Source organism: Gopherus flavomarginatus, chromosome 1, assembly GCF_025201925.1.
Source record: "Gopherus flavomarginatus isolate rGopFla2 chromosome 1, rGopFla2.mat.asm, whole genome shotgun sequence".
NCBI lineage: Eukaryota > Metazoa > Chordata > Testudines > Testudinidae > Gopherus > Gopherus flavomarginatus.
In genome coordinates, this window is record NC_066617.1 from 274,242,751 (window position 1) to 274,262,576 (window position 19,826).

Below are 19,826 nucleotides of genomic sequence, written 5' to 3' on the forward strand. Positions count from 1 at the left end.
TTTGAGAAAGCAAATTGCAAACGCTCTTGCAGCAACATTTCAAGAGATTACCGAGGCAGATTACAGAGATGTGATAGAGCAAATCAATGGGCTATTCCACGTTTAGGCATGCATGCAGGCAGCCATAACCAAAATCCTCCTCTCCCAAAACATAAACATCTACTTACCCCGAGCACGATCCTCAGCTTCTTCCTCAACATCAACTTCCAGCTGCTGCGACTGGCTAGCCTCCTCCTGGCTTGAGAAGAGCTCCTGGCTGCATGTGTACTGGGACTCCGGGGTGTCTCCCTGCACGCCAGTAGCCTCACTGTCGCCGTCCTCTACAACCTCCTCCACTTCTCCCTGCTCTGAACTCTCCATCGTGCTCCTAGGATTGGCAGTGGGGTCACACCCAAGTATGGCATCCAGCTCCTTGTAAAAACGGCAGGGTGTGGGGGCAGCTCCTGAGCGGCGATTTCCCTCACGGGCTTTGCAGTAAGCACTCCTCAGCTCTTTAATTTTGACCCTGCACTGCAACGCGTCCCGTTCATGGCCCCTTCTCATCAAGGACTGCGATATCTGCCCATAGGTATCATAATTTCTCCTTCTGGAGCGCAGCTGTGCTTGCACAGCCTCCTCTCCCCAAACACTAATGAGGTCCTGCAGCTCTGCATTGGTCCATGCTGGGGCTCGTTTGGTGCGTGGAGGCATGGTCGCTGAGTGATTGATTGATTAATTGCACTCCACACCTGGCTGAGCAAACAGGAAGGGGATTTTTAAAATTCCCGGGGCATTTAAAGGAGGGGTCCGGTGAGCCCAGGGCAGTGGAGTTTGCATGATTACCAGAGAGGCTTCTAAGGTATGCTGGGATAGCTGCTTATGCCACGGAGGTCAATAAAAACGCTGGTGAGTGTCTACACTTGCTGACCAGCGCTGGTGATCCAGCGCTGGATCCTCTACACCTGAGGCTCAACCGGGTGTATGGCCAGTGCTGCAAACAGGGAGTTGCAGCACTGGCTGTGCTGTGCAAGTGTGTACACATCCTAAGTTGCAGCGCTGTAACCCCCTCACCAGCGCTGCAACTCTGTAGTGTAGACAAGGCCTTACTCTAAAACCTTTTCTCATTTGAAATAAGTGAGTCAGCAGACCAGCAATAACAAAGTAGGTGTGAAATGTATGATGACCCAAGTGAATATAATGCTTTATAAATTATTTGCAAGATTTTAAAATCAATCCATCCATTTTATTCTGTTGTAAAGGAATGTTTTGATTAATACATTGGCCAGAAAGTAAAGCAGGATAGTAAAATTCATTTAACAAGGATTACTAATCACTTGATTTTGGGAATTTGGATTGTGTAATGCTAAATGCTAATAGTAGCACTTGAAGGTTAATGTGGAGGATAATAACATATAACTGGTAGAAGAAAATTCTTTCATTGTCTGGTGTTTAGATCATAAATGTTGATTCAGTTTGGATTATATTCCTTTAATTGTTTAGTATGAATAAATATTTTTAATAGGTGTGGTAAATTGTCAAGTATTTTCATTGTTTGGATGAAAAGATTTGAACATCTACTCCAAAGCACCAACAAACACCTGCAGAACCAAAGTGGATATAGAGCACCTGAACACATTCTGATTCATGAAGTTAAAGCAGTTTACAGAGTTAGTAAGAAAAGAATATCACACTCTGAGGTTTGATGTCCTTTTCATGCAGAACAAAAGAGTTTCGATTCTCTCACTTCAAGTTTAGCCTAACCATTGTGTAGTAAGGGAGGTTTAATGAATCATTGTTTAACTTAGATACTGCCAAGTATTTGACAGTTAAATAGTCTCAAATGTGTGCATAGCACTTTGCTGACAGACCCTTATTTAACTGTGATTAATTGGCACTGAATAGTTATTTAATTACTTCAGAATAAATCTAAGAACAGAGTGTGGTTTGATTAAGTTATTTAATGCAATAACATACATTAAATTGCTGGAGTGAGCACGTTCTCCACTGCAGCTTGCTAATGAAATTACACAAAGCGTTGGGGAGTTTCACAATACCAAAAATAGCAGGTTCTTTTGGCAGATTCAAGTACTCTTGCAACACTGACACTTTAAAAGATTTATGAATAGATTTGTGGGAAGACTTTTTTTGGTCAGTGTAGGTTATCCATCTATACAATGTCTATATTTTTAGTAATTTTGCTTCTTTTAAAATGCTATGTGAAGATGTGATTCCTATTTGAATAATTCAGGCTGCATGCAGTAGTTGAGTTTGATAATTTTTCAAGCTGAAAATGTGGGTTAATTCTAAGGCAGGATTTTTGAGGGAACATACATACTACATGTTCAGTGTCCTGAAAATACCAGTCCAAATGATCCATAGAACACTTACAGTTTATTTAAGGGACTTGGGGAAGCGTAAGGGAGAACATAGAGATGGTGATGGGATATGAGAGCCCCAGAGGGTTTAGAGAAAATATTTTTAGTAGGCCAGCTTTATAGTTCCCAGATATTAGGTGCAACAATCCTTTGAATCTGGGGAGCAGCCCTGGGCAAATTGTGTGTGAATGCTGGCAGAAAACATGTAATCATGTTCTTGGGAAAAGTTTGAGAATTTTTGCAAGAATGACTAATTTTGCTTTCACATCTAGAATCTCTTCTCTTGCACAGTTAATAGTGCATACCCCAGCAACTAAACCATGTGCTATTTAAAAAGGAGAAGTAGACTTATGTTTCTTCATATCTTGTGAAACAGTCTTCAGTTTGAATTAGAAATTTAGGGTAATGTCTACACTGCAGTTAGAAACTCCATGGCAGGCTTGTGCCAGCTGACTCAAGCTTGCGGGGCTTGGGCTAAGGGGCTCTTCAATTGCAGTGTAGATGTACAGGCTCAGGCTGCAGCCTGGCCTCTGGGACCCTCTCACCTCGCAAGGTCCCAGGGCTCAGTTCTCGGGCTCCAGCCCAAGCCTGAATGTCTACGCCGCAATTGAACAGTTCTTTAGTCCAAGTCCCACGAGCCCAAGTCAGCTGCACAGGCCAGCCACGGGTGTCTAATTGCAGGGTAGACATATCCATATTGTGAATATGCAGTCCCTGCGTATGCAACATCAGAATGGCAAAGCCCTGAATGGGGCACTGAGATTTGGATGCAGACTGTTCTCTGTGACTGGTCCCTGATGATGGAATTTGCTCTTTCTGGTGAGCTGTCATAGCCTGAGTTTATCACTGTTCAGAGAAGTTATACCTTCTGTGAATGGGTCCCCTGGGCTTGATTCTGATCTCATACAGTCAGTGGAGTAACACTGGGGTAAAACCAGCTTTTGTGAAAGTGGGATTAAGGCCCACTGCTTGCTTTGTTTCTTTCTTCTGTGCTAGAAATTTTTTGTTTTTATTTGCGAAGCACCCAGATACAACAGTAATGGGCACTGGAATAACTAATTAGCAATAGGAGAAGGAAACATGAGCCTTTAGGAGGCAAACACTGCCATGAGCTTAAAGATCACAGTCATGCTTTAGCAAAAGGATTGTGCATAAATACTAAATAAACAATAAACAACTTTGTGTAATAACTATTGAAGGTTCCAGAATATTAAAATCTTGCAATTGTAGATAGACCTGAATATCCTATTTAGGAATTGGTTGATCCAACTCCAGGATATTTACATTTCTTGTCTTTTCATAGAGTGGATTGTAGGAGGGCCCATTGCTTTCAAGTTCAGTCATGTTCATACACCAACTGTTTTTCTTAGTCATATTTTAGTCCTTGTCATTCTACAGAATTACTATATTTACATTTGAATGTGGATTAGGCGGATTAAAAGATTTTTTCACATTTTATTGATAATGGTAGATTAATTTCTACTTTCCTACTAGCTGCTGTGTCAAAAACATTCTCTGAAAACATATAACAATTTTATAAGGCAATCACCAAAATTACATTTTTGGTATTAATTAGCAACTTGATTATCCATGAGAATTAAGTAGGAGTTTGTTTGTAATGTGGATAAGAAGAGGAGATAGTCATGCCAGAGGAATCTTTCTTATGGTTCACTCAGCTTGGTTTTAGCGTGGGTCTGTATGCATCAAAGAACTTTAGCCAAATGAGATGTTATTGTAAATGAGAATATTCTGGAACTTGTTCTTGGCAGTCATAATGAGTTTTGGTATTATTTTATACAGTTTTTGTTTTGCATTTGTTTTGTTTTATTTTAAAGAGCAAGAACAGAATTTTATTATTATTGCAACTTAAAATGTTCTCCTTTTCTTTATAGGGGCTGCAGTAGAGCTTTTTGAAACTTTGAGGTAGTGCAAAGGCTTAGTCACTAACCTCTACAGTAACAAACGTCTTAAAAACTCCTTGAGTAACTTTCACTTGTAAATTGCAATAAAAACAAGTCTGAAAATGGACAGCAAAACTTCAGATACTGTTAGGATTGAAACTTCAAAGTGATAAACTGCTTTGTGATAGTTTGTGAGCATTTCAGTACTAATTTGTCTCAGCCTTCTACCTGTTAGGCCTCATCTACAAAAAGTACAAAGTTAAACTGTTTTCACAACTGTGTTAGAGTAACTGTAATGCTGCTCCAGGAAGGAGTGCATGTGCTATCTACTCACTGAATCATGGGACATGACGAAGGTATTCCAGGTTTCCTGACATTGTTGATGCTGACCTGCACTGTACTACTCGTGTGGAAGTAGCCAGTATGAAGGAACTTGCTTTGTTGGTGCAGAGCTGTGTATTATGGAATTTCCTCTGAGGAATAACCAAGATAATTCTGCTGCAATCTCTTATCACTATTACAAATAAACCAGATTAAAGGTGAATGCCAAAGCAAAATTTAAAACAGAGAGAAGCTCAGGCTTCTGTGCTGTGTCCCCCTGCTAAGCAGGCCACAGGGGTAGTCTGAGGAGAAGTTAGCATTACATTTTTTTTAAATGATCTTTTCCCTTGTGAAATCCTCTTGGTATTATTTGGTTCCCTTGAAGATATCTCAGAATGTTATGTTAGAGCTACCAGGAGTCTCCCTCCAGCACATGCATTTCGTGGGTTGAGTCACCCCTCCTGTGTCAAAACCCCCATGAGAGGACCAAGGGGAAAGAAGCCTCCAAGAGGCATCCCTTGGTGGAGTTTTCCCTGATCTTTCTGTTCCAACATGAAACAACTGGAAGGGCTCATTTGCAAATCTGGAGGATACCAGAAACTGCAGGATCTCTGCGCCATCTGCATGGAGGCCCTGTGTCTGAGAGCTATCTCCATGCCCTTAGCGTGCCTTTCTCTTCCCTTCCCTCTGCAATGGCTCTGCGTGAACAGGGACACCTCCTGGTGATCACCCTTAAAATGTGATTTCCCCATGATTCAAGGGCACCTCAGAACGGGTTACTGTGCCAGAATCAGTTAATTTTCCTGAGTACTCGTTACAAGGTTGAAAGAAGGATTGTGTTTCTCACTTCAGCCCACTCCCATCCAATGTGGGGTTTCTCAGTCCCTGTCCTGTCCACAGCACATCAATCTTGACCCTGTGGACAGTCTTCTGTAAGTGGGGATAGTTCTGTAGAAGGAGCTGTCCTTTCCCACTGTGTGATGAGATCTGCATGGGGATTTTAGGGGCACAGCCTGGTCACATAGTGTTTATGATGTCACAGAATAATGCGCTGTGAGATATCTTCAGTAAACCTAGACATACCAAGAGGCTATCTCAGAGAGAGAAGAGAGACTGTTGAGAAAGCAGGTTTAAAGAAACATTTGTGAACTGACTCATCCTCTCCCACGTCATTCTGGCTAATGAGAGAGATGTCCATCACAAAAATCTCTGTTTTAACTCTGTTTTCATTTTTTAATCTGCAGTTCATCTTTATGCCAAATTTTTAAGATCAGCAGAATTTTCAGCAGAGGACCTGCTCTTGCCCCTCTACCAGAGGAGGATTTGGAAAGCACTGATTTTTGTCACTTTGCTCCAAACAAAAGACATTCCTTGATCCCTTCCCCTTATGATCCATGATTCCAAAAGAGAGAAAAACCAGATCTCATCACAATACATTAAAATAATAGAGTTAGATAGAAAGAAAAAGAAAGAAACTTGAATGGGTCCACATTCATAAACCCCTTATGGAAGGCAAGATTCTCATCCCTAGGTTAAGTGATACCTTACTTCCTGAGTAGAAGCTTCAGTGTGTGGAGTAAAGTACTAATCTACTTAATGGTGGCAGAATGGTGATGTTTATAATTAAAGCTCTCTTGCTATGACTGAATTTTTTTTCGCTCAGGTAGAACTTAAGAACATAGAAGAGAATAAATGCTTCAGTGATAACAGATTAAAAATGTTATTAGTTTCAATAAAGATCAGCATTGTCAAGGTTTTGAATAAATATAAAAAACATGCTGCATCGACATAAAAACATGCCACATCAACACAAACCTAACTAAAATTTGATTTCAGTAACATCTGCAACGTGAATTTAAATATGCTAAGATTTCTTTACTTTTTTCTTTTGTGAAATCTAAGTTGTTAAAAATCACAGAACTACTAAAAAGGACCATAGCAGGCCTTGCAGTAAATGCATACAACTCAGGTAAATGTCAGCTGAACTTGCAAGCAGGTACCAGAGTCAGCCAGGTTATGACCCATATTGATTGATGTATATAAGTATTAAAAATCTAATCCTATAACTGCTTACTTATGTGAATAATGTTATGCATATATATAAAAGTTTGCAGGATTGGGGTCTTCAGTTCTATCTAAATGATTAGTTTCAGACTGTTATGAAACATGTGAAATGATGGTGATCACACACTATAACTGTTAAATAAGCAATTCACGTCTGTATTAAAGAAACATTCATTCAAAAAAAATTTTTATTCTTTTTTAGCAAAATATATTGTACTAGCTGTAAAATAAAATCTCCTTTTGTTTTGTATTCAGAAGATCTTTTTTGTTTATTTTCAGAGGTCAGCTATTTTCTTCTTGCTTTTCTTAAATTGTCTGTAAAACTAAAATATGTGTTTTTAAAATTATTATTTTGATTTTTGTGAGTTTTTAAAAATTGTCTTAGAAAAAAAACACAATTTCTTTTGAATCCTGTTTTCATAGGGAGAATCTTAAATCGTTTCTCTAAAGATATTGGCCATCTGGATGATTTGCTTCCACTGACAATTTTGGACTTCATACAGGTAATGTAGTTGTTACAGTTCGAGAATTTTACCTTGGTACTATGAATTTCAAGTCCTCTATACTCAGTTGACATACAAAACCCCGTAATTTATCCGCCAAAGTTTTAGTTGAGTGAATTTAATGAAAGTGCTTGTTTGTGAAAGAAGGGTGTGGTCAAAATTTAATATGCAAGTGAAAAGCTATTATGAGCAATAAGTGGCAGGTAGGAGTGGCTATACATCTTGCTATCCTGTCAAGATTTCAGTTCATAGTAGCTACATGCTTGGTAAATTGCTCTGGATTTGCCTCCAAGCAGTCTGGCAAGCATAGTGTGTTATGAAATATATCCACAGTAAAGAAACAATCAATTCACATGGCAAGATAGCACAGATTAACCTAATTATGTGTGTACTTCCACAAAGAAGCAAATGCTTACCACACCATTTTGGATTAAAATAGGTGTGACTATTTACAAAGAAAGGATTAGTAATAACAGAGTGAAAATAATAGTCTTAATAGGAACAAGAGAAAGAAGTTACTGCAAATAGAAAAATGTCTATAAGCAAAAACTATTTTAGTGACAATGAAAGGATTAAATTTATGGCATTACAGTGATTTTGATTGGCATCCCAATTAGTCCTTTTCATGAATACTTCCAAAGCAAAATGTTTACAAAAACAACTGCTGTATGCTAAAGTATTCTTAATGCCTTTAGCCTTAACATTCAGAATTGCAGAAATTAGAGATGGAAAAGATTGATTAGGCCATCTGTAGATTCATCATTCTACCTATTCAGAAATGTTTCTTACAGTAATATTACTTAGTGCTTTATGCAGTCTGCTTACGGTTGACTCCATGGATTTTTCACCTGTTTTTTCATATTGAAATTAAATGTACTTTGGGTTTGTAAAAGTTACTTTTAGCTAAAACACATTTTTTAGAAAACACCTGTTTACTTGCCTAAGCAAGGCCGTAAGGTTGAAGAGCTTTTTGCCCTGCTTTTCAAAGCTGTTCAGTGCAGTAGAGCCCTTTGGGAGGGAGATAGGATGGCTTTTTTTTTTAATCTGCTGGCAGGACCTCCATTAGAAATTGTAAACACTTTTTACCATTAGCTACTGTTGTCCTTACTCTTAATGTTAAGCTTTTGAATTTGCCTGGTTTCCAAAGTATACAAGAGATCTGTCCTATGCACAGAAGGTAAACAATCTGCTAGAGTGTTGGCCATTTATTTCTATCAGTTATATGGAATCAGAACTTTCTTTCTTTAGACTTATCAGCTATCTTTTATTAGACAGGACATCTTGCTTCATTTCAGTTGGTTTAGGCAATGCATTTGTGTCCTGTTATCCTGCTGCGTGCCCAGACTGTTCTTCATACTGCCCATTTGCTAGCCTCCTCTCCTTCGTATAGTATGCTTCTGCTGTCCGTACTGTGTACAGGACTGGGTAAGTCCAGGCTGCAGGCAGTGAAATGACCTGGCTTTGCTGCTGCTTCTGGTACTTGATTGGCTGCCCCTGTAATCAGCATGAAACTCCTCTCCTCCACAAAGCCTGGTGGCTGCTGCCAAAGCTGGAGAGAGCTGGAAAGAATTTAGGGGACAAAAGGAAAGGGGAGGTGTTGAGAAACTGAGGAGGGGAAAGGGAACAGAGGTGAACAGACAGTTGCAGGGGAAGTGATGTTCCACATTGTATTCCGCAATTTAGGGTTAACATGTCCCATGTTGTCACTCATTTGAGAGTAGGGAGGGGGGTCTGTGTCCCATTGTGGAGTGTCTGGAGTTAGAGAGGTACAAATGTCTTTCCAATTGGTGCAGGTAATTTATATTATTACATGCATCTTTCAAGTGCCTGCCACTGTAGTTAGTAAGTGCTCAGATATTACAGGCAAATGGGGGCAGAGTCAGTGTACTGTATGTTTACCCAAACTAAACTGATCTGGGATGAAAGAATAAAGTATTTGAATTTGAATTTCTTGTTCTTTTGACTGTTATCAAGCATCTTATCCATATTGTGAAAACTGCAATTTGCAAAAGTTTCCTATCTGAAATCTCATATGCTTAGCTACTTAGTTCATCTCTTGTAAATAGGGCATTTAAGTAGTTGAAAGACAGGTGTTCTGAAGTTTGCACTGAACATGAAAACACACAGGCTTTGGGAACAGACGTATGGTATAGTTAAGTGGGGAAAAAAAGGATTTTTTTTAAAATACACTAGTTGTAGATGTCCAGAATCTTTACCGAAATTATTTAAATTATTTTTGTTGTACATAAATTTAAGTGCTTCCCTGTTCTGTTAGGCATAAGAAAAGAAGCCTTAAGTAGTTAAATCTTATTATAGGTTTGTTGCATTTAGCTATTAAACTTCTGATCATGAGAGGAAAAACATTCCCTCTTTGTTAAAATGTGCCACTGCTGAACATCAGTGGTGCCTATTAGTTACTACATCTTGAATTTAACAGCAAAGTTTATATTACATTATTTATCTCTAAGGAGCATAGATTTCTAGAGAGGATAACTGTTATCAATTATGATAAAGATCTTTTGTCACTTGTTTTGTTTGCAGGTGTCTTTTATAAGACTTTTTATAATCCCTTCAGGAAAAATATTTTCTTCTTTTTAAGAACAGTATTAGCTAAGTATAAAAGCTCTGATCCCTACTATTGTTGTTGATTCTTTGAGGGACATTTCCCAACATTCATTGTTTAAATGGTTGTCAGGAGGAATCAAGTGAAGTTTAATAAACAGTGCAGTAACTGGTTCATCTTACTTCGTGTGTAGAAGCTTTTCTTGTGAGGATTTGCATTGAAGAAGTGGTCCTTGTTGTGAGTTATCGTTAGGGTAGTTTTGAAGCTTTCCAGTCCGTTACTATATTAGCAAGTGTATATTTCATTTCTGAACAAATAAACTTAACTTGGCTGGGCTCAGATACTACAATGAGGAGTGCTGTAGAAGTACCTGTAAATTAATAACAAAAAATTACTAGTTTCAAGAATATAGATTTTAAGAGAATACCAAAAATTCCTAGTATTACCATAGACCCCTAATAAGATTTACACACTGCACTACAGTTCTAATGAACATGATTAGTCTAGATAGCTATACTGGATGAAAAATAATTCCTAAAACAGAAAGAATTACATTTATTTTGTCTGTCATTGGAGATAAGAAATAGTTTATTTTTAAAAGAGAATAGAAATGTTCTGGACACGTAATAAAGAGAGAGAAAATGTAATGGGGGGAGGGCATGCAACAAGCACAAAAATGCTTAAATAAAGCCTTGCTATATTTGGGTTCCACAGCTGACCATGATTTTCAGAACTGTGGATCTGAAAGGGCACCCAAAGTCAGCTCCTCGTAGTCCAATATTTGAGGATTAAAGAGCAGGAGACTGTATAAATTCTGCTTCCTTTGTTTTGTGAAAAGATCTGCTCAACTTGAGAACGAAGGTATTCAAAAGAGAAGATTTAGCCTTAGAGAATGAGGAAATTATTTTTTGCCTGCTACTTTGTAAATCTTTAACAGCATACAGGAAAGGTCATGTTTGCTTGATAACTGTCTGTTGGAATAATTGCTTCCTTCATCTTATAAATAAAAAATAGAATGATCTGTCAGAGCATATGCTGATATCAAATGGAGCTGTATGTGCAGACAGGGTAGGTTATTATACACCTCTACTCCGATATAACACGAATTCCGATATAACTCGGTAAAGCAGCGCTCCGGGTGGCCGGGGCTGTGTGCTCTGGCGGATCAAAGCAAGTTCAATAGAACACGGTTTCACCTATAAAGCGGTAAGATCTTTTGGCTCCCGAAGACAGCATTATATCGGGGTAGAGGTGTACTTAACTGAGTTTCTTTGAATTTTACATTTACAGCCTGATTCAGAACTCATAAAAGTAAATAAGAATGTTTTAATTAACTTCAGTAGGCTCTGGATCAGGCTGCTAGTGTTCAAGGCTTGTATCCAGAAATAGGTGCACTTGTGTGGGCCCTTATGCCTCTGATACACTCTGTGTGGGCATAAGTTTCAATGCCAGCTCATCTCTTTGAGAATGTGCCATATTTATTAAATTCGTAACTGATAATTTACATTTACTGCTATGTTTGTTATAGTCCAAGCTGATTTTTAGAAAGTTAGTGACTTAAACTAGTACATGAGTGGAAATAACTTGAAAAGCAAATTGAAAGTAACAGTGTTTGGTTGATGTAAGCCCATATACTTTGTTAGTCAGTTACCTTATAACACTTACCCTCATTCTTCCTTCCCCTTCCTTTCTTGCTGTTGTTTACATTCAGTTGGGACATCCTGTTTTCAACTAAGTTGTAAGCTCTTCAAGGCAGGAACCATGGATAAAATGTTCAAAAGTGCATTGATGACTTAGGTGACTGATTCTCATTGTCTTTCAACGGGATTTAGACACCTAAAATTACTTACGGTACATCTACGCTGTAAATACAGTAAATGGTTAGTTCTTAATTCAAGTTAGCTAACAGGTTAAAAAGCAGTGTGGACATGAAAACTATTATCTTGAGTTTGAAGCTCAAGGTAAAGCCTGTAGGGGAGCCTGGGGTTGCATTTGAGTGCTAACTTGATTAAAAGCTGGGTTGCAATGTCTTAACTGCTATTTTTTTCTGAGTTAGCAAACACCTTTTTTTGCACTGAAAGACATCATCTTAGATTTGTCAGAATATTTTACTTTATACCTGCTTATATGTTTGTACTGTATTTGACACAATGGGACTTTCATCCTGAGTGGGGTCTAAAAGTGCTGCCAGAATATAAATAATAGTCACAAATATTCTTCCTTTAGTGAACAATAAAACTGATCAGATTTAAATAAATAAATGGGCTTAAGGATGTTCAGTGCCCAACTTCTGTTAAAAGTTAATAGGACTTGGGCACTCAGTTTCTTTAGGCTCTTTTGAAAATCCCTTCTAAGCTCCCTTATTAACCTAGCCAAAATTTCCTGACTCTGTGGGTACGTCAGCACTACCCGCCGGATCGTCAGATAGCGATCTGTAAGGGATTGATTTATCGCGTCTCGTCTAGACGTGATAAATCGATCCCCAAATGCTCTGCCGTCGACTCTGGAACTCCCTCAGGGCTAGAGGCAGAAGCGGAGTGGATGGGGGAGCCATGGCCATCGATCTTGTGCCGTGAGGACAGGAGGTAAGTTGATCTAAGATACGTCGACTTCAGCTATGCTATTCTCATAGCTGAGGTTGCTTACCTTAGATCGACCCCCTCCCCCCCGCTCCCCGTGTAGACCAGGACTGTCTTTAGCAAGGCAGGGGCACAAGGTTCCAACTATGTGGAGCTCATTGACAGACTGGGGCTTATAATTTAAATACACTGTGGTTAAAATATTACATCCGTATACAACTTAACATAATAAATTCATATATTGGCTTTTTTTAGTTGGAGAAAGAATCCAGTGGTGGAATATTCTAGTACTCTTATTTTAATAGAACGTAAGGTATAACATTATATTAAATAACATTTTATATACAATAGCCCATATTTTCAAAAGTGGCTACTGTTTATGATGCCTCGATTTCTGCATGCTCAACTTGAGACACTTTAGGGGCTTATTTACAGAGATAGTGAGAGTCCATATCTCATTAAATTCAAATGGACTTGTGGGTGCTTAGCATCCTTGAAAATCAGCATTTTAAGTGTTTCAAGTTGGGCTTGCAAAATTAGTAGCTATTTGAAAATGTTGGCCAGTATGATCATCTTCATAAAGGTCTACGGAGTCTTCCATTTCCAATAGCTTCACCATTTCATGCCCTTTCTCCTTTTATGTTCCTTTTCTTCTACAATAGCCACTAGTTGGTATTTAAAGTCAGCATAATATAGATGTCTTAGTTTATTGGCTTTTTGATAACAAAATGTAAATCCTCTATGATTTCATTATTCATATCTAGATAAATGAATTGCTGGTTTAGTTTCCAGCATATTTAAAGAAGATAATTTAAAAGCAGTATTTCCCACTCATTCTGATTTTACCCTGTGCTGGATTTTAAAAACTCAAGATTTGTTTTGTTTCTGGGGAACACTGTGAACATGTGAACTATCAGCAGCTGCCCTTGGTAAAGGGCAGTGATTTATTGAGGAAAACTGAATTGCAAAACCTTTTTCCTCCCAAAATCAACAGCTTGACTGAGCTTAAATAACTGACTTTTCATATCCTTTCATCACATACAAAGACCTAATCTTGAGACTACTTGAGCCACCAATGTAGGCTTTGGCTAAGACCACCGCTGAATGTGTCATTCCCTTCTCACCACACACAAAACACATTGACTGCAGCTTTATGAAGTGAAAATACTGAAAAAAAGGAAAATGTGAAGAAGGTGTCCACAGTCATTCCTTTAAAAAAAATAGCTGCTGCATCTGGATATTAAGAACAAAAAGTGCCTAAGACTGGAATAATAAGCTAGGGTCACTTGCTTTCATAGATGCAAAAGAGTGGAACTGCCTTTACTTGTTTCAGTACCACTGACCCTTGCATTTTATTGTTTGGCAATGTCAGGGAAAGTGTGTAGAAGGAATTCCAGTATCTTTTAGCTTTACAATGACTTTTGTCATTTTTTGATTCCTGTAGTTTGTTCCCCCTCCCCAAACTTAGTCAGGTTTTGTATTGTAAGATAATTTTAAGATATCTGTACATTGGATAATTAAATACAAGTTCTTTGTCTGCTAAAAGATTATGTAACTTGGTTCCATTTTTATGATATTTTAAAACATCAAAATAATGAGGGTATGAAAAAATACCCAAGGACTGGGATCTTTGTTAAATGTCTGTCTGTCCTCTTTGGTAAAGCAGGTGGTACAAACATGTGTCTTTAGTGTGTGTGTTGTTACATTCTGATTTTTTGAGTGATATTAGGTGCAAAGATTCTGTGATTTTGCCATTATAGGAAGTTTAGCTAAAAGAGAACAGTAAATAGCAGCATGGTGACAGTTAATCATGGAGGACTCTCTGAACCTTTTTCTGCTTGCATCTGCTTGTTCCAATTTCTCTTTTCCAGCAGCCATGCCACAATGGATCAGTTAGTATTTAACGTAAGGCTAATTAAGACCTATTGGGGCCGGGGGCGAAAATAAGAGTGTAATTTTTACCAGGGCTACTAGAAGATGGCACAGGCATTTAGATAGAAATATGGTGAGGTGGAAATGTTCATCTAAAAAAAGAGGTGATTCTGTAACTTTTTCTGAAAAGCAGAATATGTATGCATGCAATAAGCTTTATTACTATAGTGAAACAGAAATTTAATATAAAATATCAAATAATGCAGATAACTATTTCAGTATTTTCTGGATTTTGTTCTTGTTTCATATCCACTCTATTTTTGAATAAAATAAATTCTTTATACTTATGTGGAAGAAGACAGTACACAAACATTCCTCTCAATTATTTTGCCTTTATCTTTTGCCCTTGATGACTCTGTTTCTCTTCCCTAACTCTTTTCTTCTTCATTTTCTTTTCACTTTCTTGTCTTTGTGTACTTCTCAGCTTTCAACAACGTACTGTACCTAAGTTATTTCTCCAATTTTTCTTAATGAATTAGGGAAAAGCAGTATTTTGAATATAGTACCTCTCAGTTCCTTGAAAAATAAAACTAGCTTTCATTTAGTGATATATGAACTCTTCTCTGTAATTTTCTTGGTCTAGAGTACTAGAAGTCTTGTGTGATGCAGTCTTTTGGCAAGATTTCTAGTAATTCATGGTTTTGACTGGTTGCAAGCAGTGGGAATATAGCAAGGACAGCTTTTCTCAAAGTATTTTGGTGCTTCTGGATGAAACCAAAAGGTGCTGAGGTGCACAAAACTACTTTAAAGTTAAATGAATTTTTTTTCCTGGACAAAACTACCAAACAAAGGTTCAGTTCTAGTTTTGGATGAAGATTTAGGTCAGACCTTACCTTTGGCATTCATATTCCTATTTTCCTTCCCAGCTTACTTTGGGACAGATCTTTAGCTGGTGCAAATCAGCTTAGCTGCATGGAAGTGTACCAGCCTTTCATTGGCTGAGGATTTGGCCACCCAGAGGCCAAGTGAGGAGTTGAGTTCACCCAGAATTTCTAAATATCTTTCAAGAGATCCTGCTGATCCTAGACTCTTCAAGTCTATTAGAAGTGGGGTTTGGTATATTTTACTATGGAAAGCCACAAAGAGGTATTCAAAAGGCTAAGCAAATATATTTTCTACAGTTTGTTTTTTGATCTATCTTTGTTGAAATACTTAATTTGCTTTTGGCACAGAGGTGGAACCTTTGATTTTATTTACATGATTTGTAAAGCATTTTTATAACCCTCCACATTTGTAGCAAAGCCTGATTATTGAAGAAAAGACATATCAAGGTCATTAACATTTCTAACACTTCACAGCAGCTAGAAATCTTTTAATTCTACTGTCAGGGAGTGTAACAATCCTGTTCCAAATGGCTATAAGTACAAATCTTCTAGATTGCCTTAAACTATTGATATACTATAGATATGACTTATATGCTTACAAATAAAGTAGGATTTCACTGTTTGGCAAAAAGACTGCAGATTTTACTTCTGATTTATGGAAAAAAACTGATCATAATTTGAATTATTAAGCTATGTTCACTAGTGTGGGTGTTGGATCGTTATGCATATTTATTCTAAAAACAAATATGAGGACAAGAAATTATCTGTAACAAAAAATTATATATCTCGTAGAAATGTGTGCATATCATGCCGTACTTAAGAACTTTTATCTTGCTTTTCACAAAACCTGAAATTAATATAGTTGCTGATCAGTGAATCCTCCAGCAGATTAAAGAGTTGCATTAATGACTCCAAAGACAGTACGTCATCTATGGATTGATTTAAAGAAAGGCAATTTAAATCACTGATTTAAATCACCAAGTGGAAATCCTAGCTATAAATCATTAATTCTAATCAAGTTTTCGACTTGTACTTTAGTTATTTTCTAACTACATTCTTATTGGTTGATATAACCACTAAAACATGTTGATTTGTAACTAAATAGAGCCTTTATACTAGATTTGGTACCTGGGAGGGTCCACTATAACTATGTATATTTAATATTTAACATTTAATATAGTTTATATTTTCAGATTATTATTAATTGTACCTTTTTATTATGTTAGAAAGTGGTGAATGGTATATTGCTTATTTGCTAGATAATTAAGATTTTTTTTTCATGATTTATGTCAAGCTGCATTAGGGTGAGAACTAGAATTGAACACAAAGCAGCATATACAATTTTTTTAATGCTTAAAATATTTTAGATACATAAATTTCAATTATCAAAATGTTTCACATTTACAAGTAAATGATTTCTTAAACAGAGGGATTAACTGTAGTCAATAAACAAAACTATTTCAGCCCAACTTGGTAAACTTTTCAAATATGTACAAGTGAAAATGACTGGACCTTAAGTTTCTGCTTGCCTAAGGGCAGGTCTACACTTAAAACACTGCAGCGGCGCCACTGTAGTGCTTCAGTGAAGACACTACTATGCCGACAGCAGAGCTTCTCCCATCGGCATAGTTAATCCACCACCATCAGAGACGGTGCCTATGTTGATGGGAGAAGCTCTCTCATTGTCAGAGAGATGTCTACACTGGGGGCTAGGTTGGTATAATTGTGTCATTCGGGAATGTAGATTTTTCACACCCCCTGAGCGATGTAGTTATACCAGTGTAAGTTTATAATATAGACCTGGCCCAAATCTCTTGAAAATGAGACGATCTACTATGTTACTTAGACTGTCCTTCAAACTTTTAAAACTAGGGGATCTCATCCCCTCCCTCCTTGTTTTTATTTCATAGACTGGAGGAGACAAGACAAGTTTTCCTGCTTTTTCAACTCCTAATTGAGTTCTCAACTTTGAATGTATTAGTCCAAATGAAGAAAATACTCTTTCTATGCCTGCAGAAGAGGCTGGTGTTATCAAAAGCAGTTGTAGCACTTCAACAGGTGCTTAGCTAGTGATTTCCACCAGCTCAGTGGTGTGACTCTCTTTAAAAGATCATCAGCAAACCTGTAGTGCTTGAATGGTTCGCCTCCAAACCTGAAAGTCATTGTGGTTAGCATAATTAATGGGTGATTATTAGATGCTCATGTCATAGTGGCATCATCTCCTTCAGCAGTTAGACATCTACCCCGGTACTTTGGGTTGGGAATATTGGCAAGAAAATGAGGTGGAGTAAGTGCCTGATTCATCTGCTTCTTTACTGCCTGCAATTTAACTTTGTTGTTGAGTATTTCTTTCTTCAATGTTTCTTGACATTCTTTCCACATTTTAACAATATCAGCAATATAGCAGCAGTCTTTATGCAGTTTGTCCAAGGCTACGGAAATAGGTTTTTGTTATGTTGACCATAAAATAATGGCTGCAGCTTAGGTCATCTAGTACATTGAAAGAGGAGGGTACTTTTCAGGGACTTCTCGCTTCTCGGGCTTTATGAGCTAAGATGTGAAAAAATTATCTAAGTTATACATTTCTTGCTTTGGGACGCATGGCTGTCTTTTGGTATTAATTTAATAGCACTTTTTACTTAATTCATTTGGATTATTTTCTCTAGTTCCCCAAATAGGAGAAAATTAGGGGAAAAAAGAACTTTCACTTTCTAGACAACAGCTATTCCTGCATTATTGTGGACAGCTGATATTCTAAACCACTGTGTTCACTTCCATCCTGTTTTCCCCAACTATTTTTTAGTGGGCTTTGAAATACAGCACAGTCCTTTAAACAAGTAGGCCTTTTATTTGCAAGTCATTTGCATCTTGTTAAATGGATTATTTTAGGTCCTCATTGCTGAAAACAAATGTTAGGCTACCAATGAGTAATACACTGGCTTAGTAATTGTTTCCTTATGTCTGCTTCCATAACTGTAACAGCCTATAACTTACTCATAGCTAAAAAAGTTTTCCGTAGCTCAAGAGGTAGAGGGCTGGTTTTTGGTTCCAGTTTTGTTATCTGCCATGAACTGTGGAAAGTGTGTGTGTGTGTATAGATTTATGTGTGTGAGTGTGTGTATATATATGTATATACAAACTGAGAGAGTGTGTGTGTGCGCACACACACACACACACAATGTCCTCAGTTTGTCAAAAATACACTCTATAAAAGGTTTATATTTTATCTATAGTGTTAAGGTAATTTCTTTATTACCCATTCAGATATTGTCTGTATTTCTCACAGGCAAGAATACTGTAATAGATCTCCACTGTAGAGTTGGATTCCCTGTGCATGATTGAAATTAGAACCTACTAGGGTGACCATATTTCCGTATGCTGAATACGGGACACCTGGTAAAATTACTCGTATTCAAACAAGTTCAATGGCAGTCAATCAGAACTACACACTACAAACATTCAAAAACATACAAACCCGTTGAAAAGAAATACTGCGTAGTTGGATTCTTTTTATTTACCTTCTTATCTTTAAGGCTTTAGGGTTCACACAGGGAGGAGTGACACACATGGGGAGAGCTGACACACACACGCACACCCGTACAACTCTCTCGTATGGTGGGGTGACTGACCAACCTGACCCTCCCTGCCTGCTGTGCTCTGCCCTCCATGCCTGCTCCTGGGACCAGACCCATGTCTCCCAGTACTTGGCCCCAAGGCAGCTTGCAGTCAGGGGTACAGGATTTCTTTTAGGCATTGTGGCTCCAGCTGAGGGCAGAGGTAGGCAAGGAGGTGCCTTTAGAGCTGGCTAGGATAGGGACAACTGATTCTGGAGGGAATGGTACACTGGAGAAATTCATATTTTCATTGTCAGTGAAGGTGGTTTTAGAGGAGCTAGAGTCTTTTAATGGGTCCTCCCACTAGCCCAGGAGCCACAGTGAAAATGAAGTAGTCTCACAAGAATTTAAAGAGCTGCTTTGCTGATCACACTGATCCCCTGAGTGCTCTCCTCACTCACTTGGTGAAGGGGCGAAAGCAGTGCTGGTAGCAGAAATTTTGATTGTTTTTTTCCTAGTATTATTGTACGTTTATTTATCCAAGTAAAATGTATCCTGTCATCACCCTGCCTTGTCTCCCAGTGTTTAAATCTACTCAGAGTACTCTCAATCCACCATATATGTTTAGTAAGTGAAACAACATAACTTCACTGGTGAACTTTGTCAACTTTCTCTGCACTGCCTCTTCCATGTAACTAATAAATACATCAACACTGGCCTCAAAACTGACCCCTGGAGAATTCCCCTATTAACTTATTTTAACTCTGATGAACAGTGGGCTACAATAACTGTTTCATACTGTTGAACCTGTGTATAATTCACAGCACGACTTTACCTCTTACCCCATAGTTATGTTTCTCACTAGTCTTTTATGAGGCACTGTAACAGGGTGGCAAAGTGCATGATCTTGCATAGGGATGCAGGGTTCTTTTGTTGATCCATCCTGTTAGGAGGAATTAGAATCTTGCATAAAGATAAGTAAATTCTCTTGATTCATGGTGCCACTGAGATACAACAGAAATGTGTATGTAGGACCCTTACATGAGTATAGGGGAAATTAATGTTCAGACAGGAGGGTCCTGTAAGAAACTCTAAGAAGACATAGGCGTAAGGGGAGAGGTTCCACTGAGGTTTGTGCTAATTGACTCTAATGACTCAAAAATAACACAGCCACCATGAGGGGGCAAGTTTGACTTTATTCAATATGTGTGGACTTTATTAGAAGTAAGAT

The 19,826-nt window shown here is 38.0% G+C and overlaps 1 protein-coding gene across 5 annotated transcripts in view; it reads left to right on the plus strand.

The window, feature by feature from the left end:
- The window catches only part of ABCC4 (ATP binding cassette subfamily C member 4), a 230,388-nt gene that overhangs the window by 141,060 nt on the left and 69,502 nt on the right, over nt 1-19,826 (plus strand). For all 5 annotated transcript variants that reach the window (XM_050947094.1, XM_050947112.1, XM_050947121.1 and 2 more), the window contains one exon: nt 7,064-7,143. In XM_050947094.1, coding sequence (XP_050803051.1) covers nt 7,064-7,143 — 80 coding nt within the window. The remainder of the gene's footprint in view (nt 1-7,063; nt 7,144-19,826) is intronic.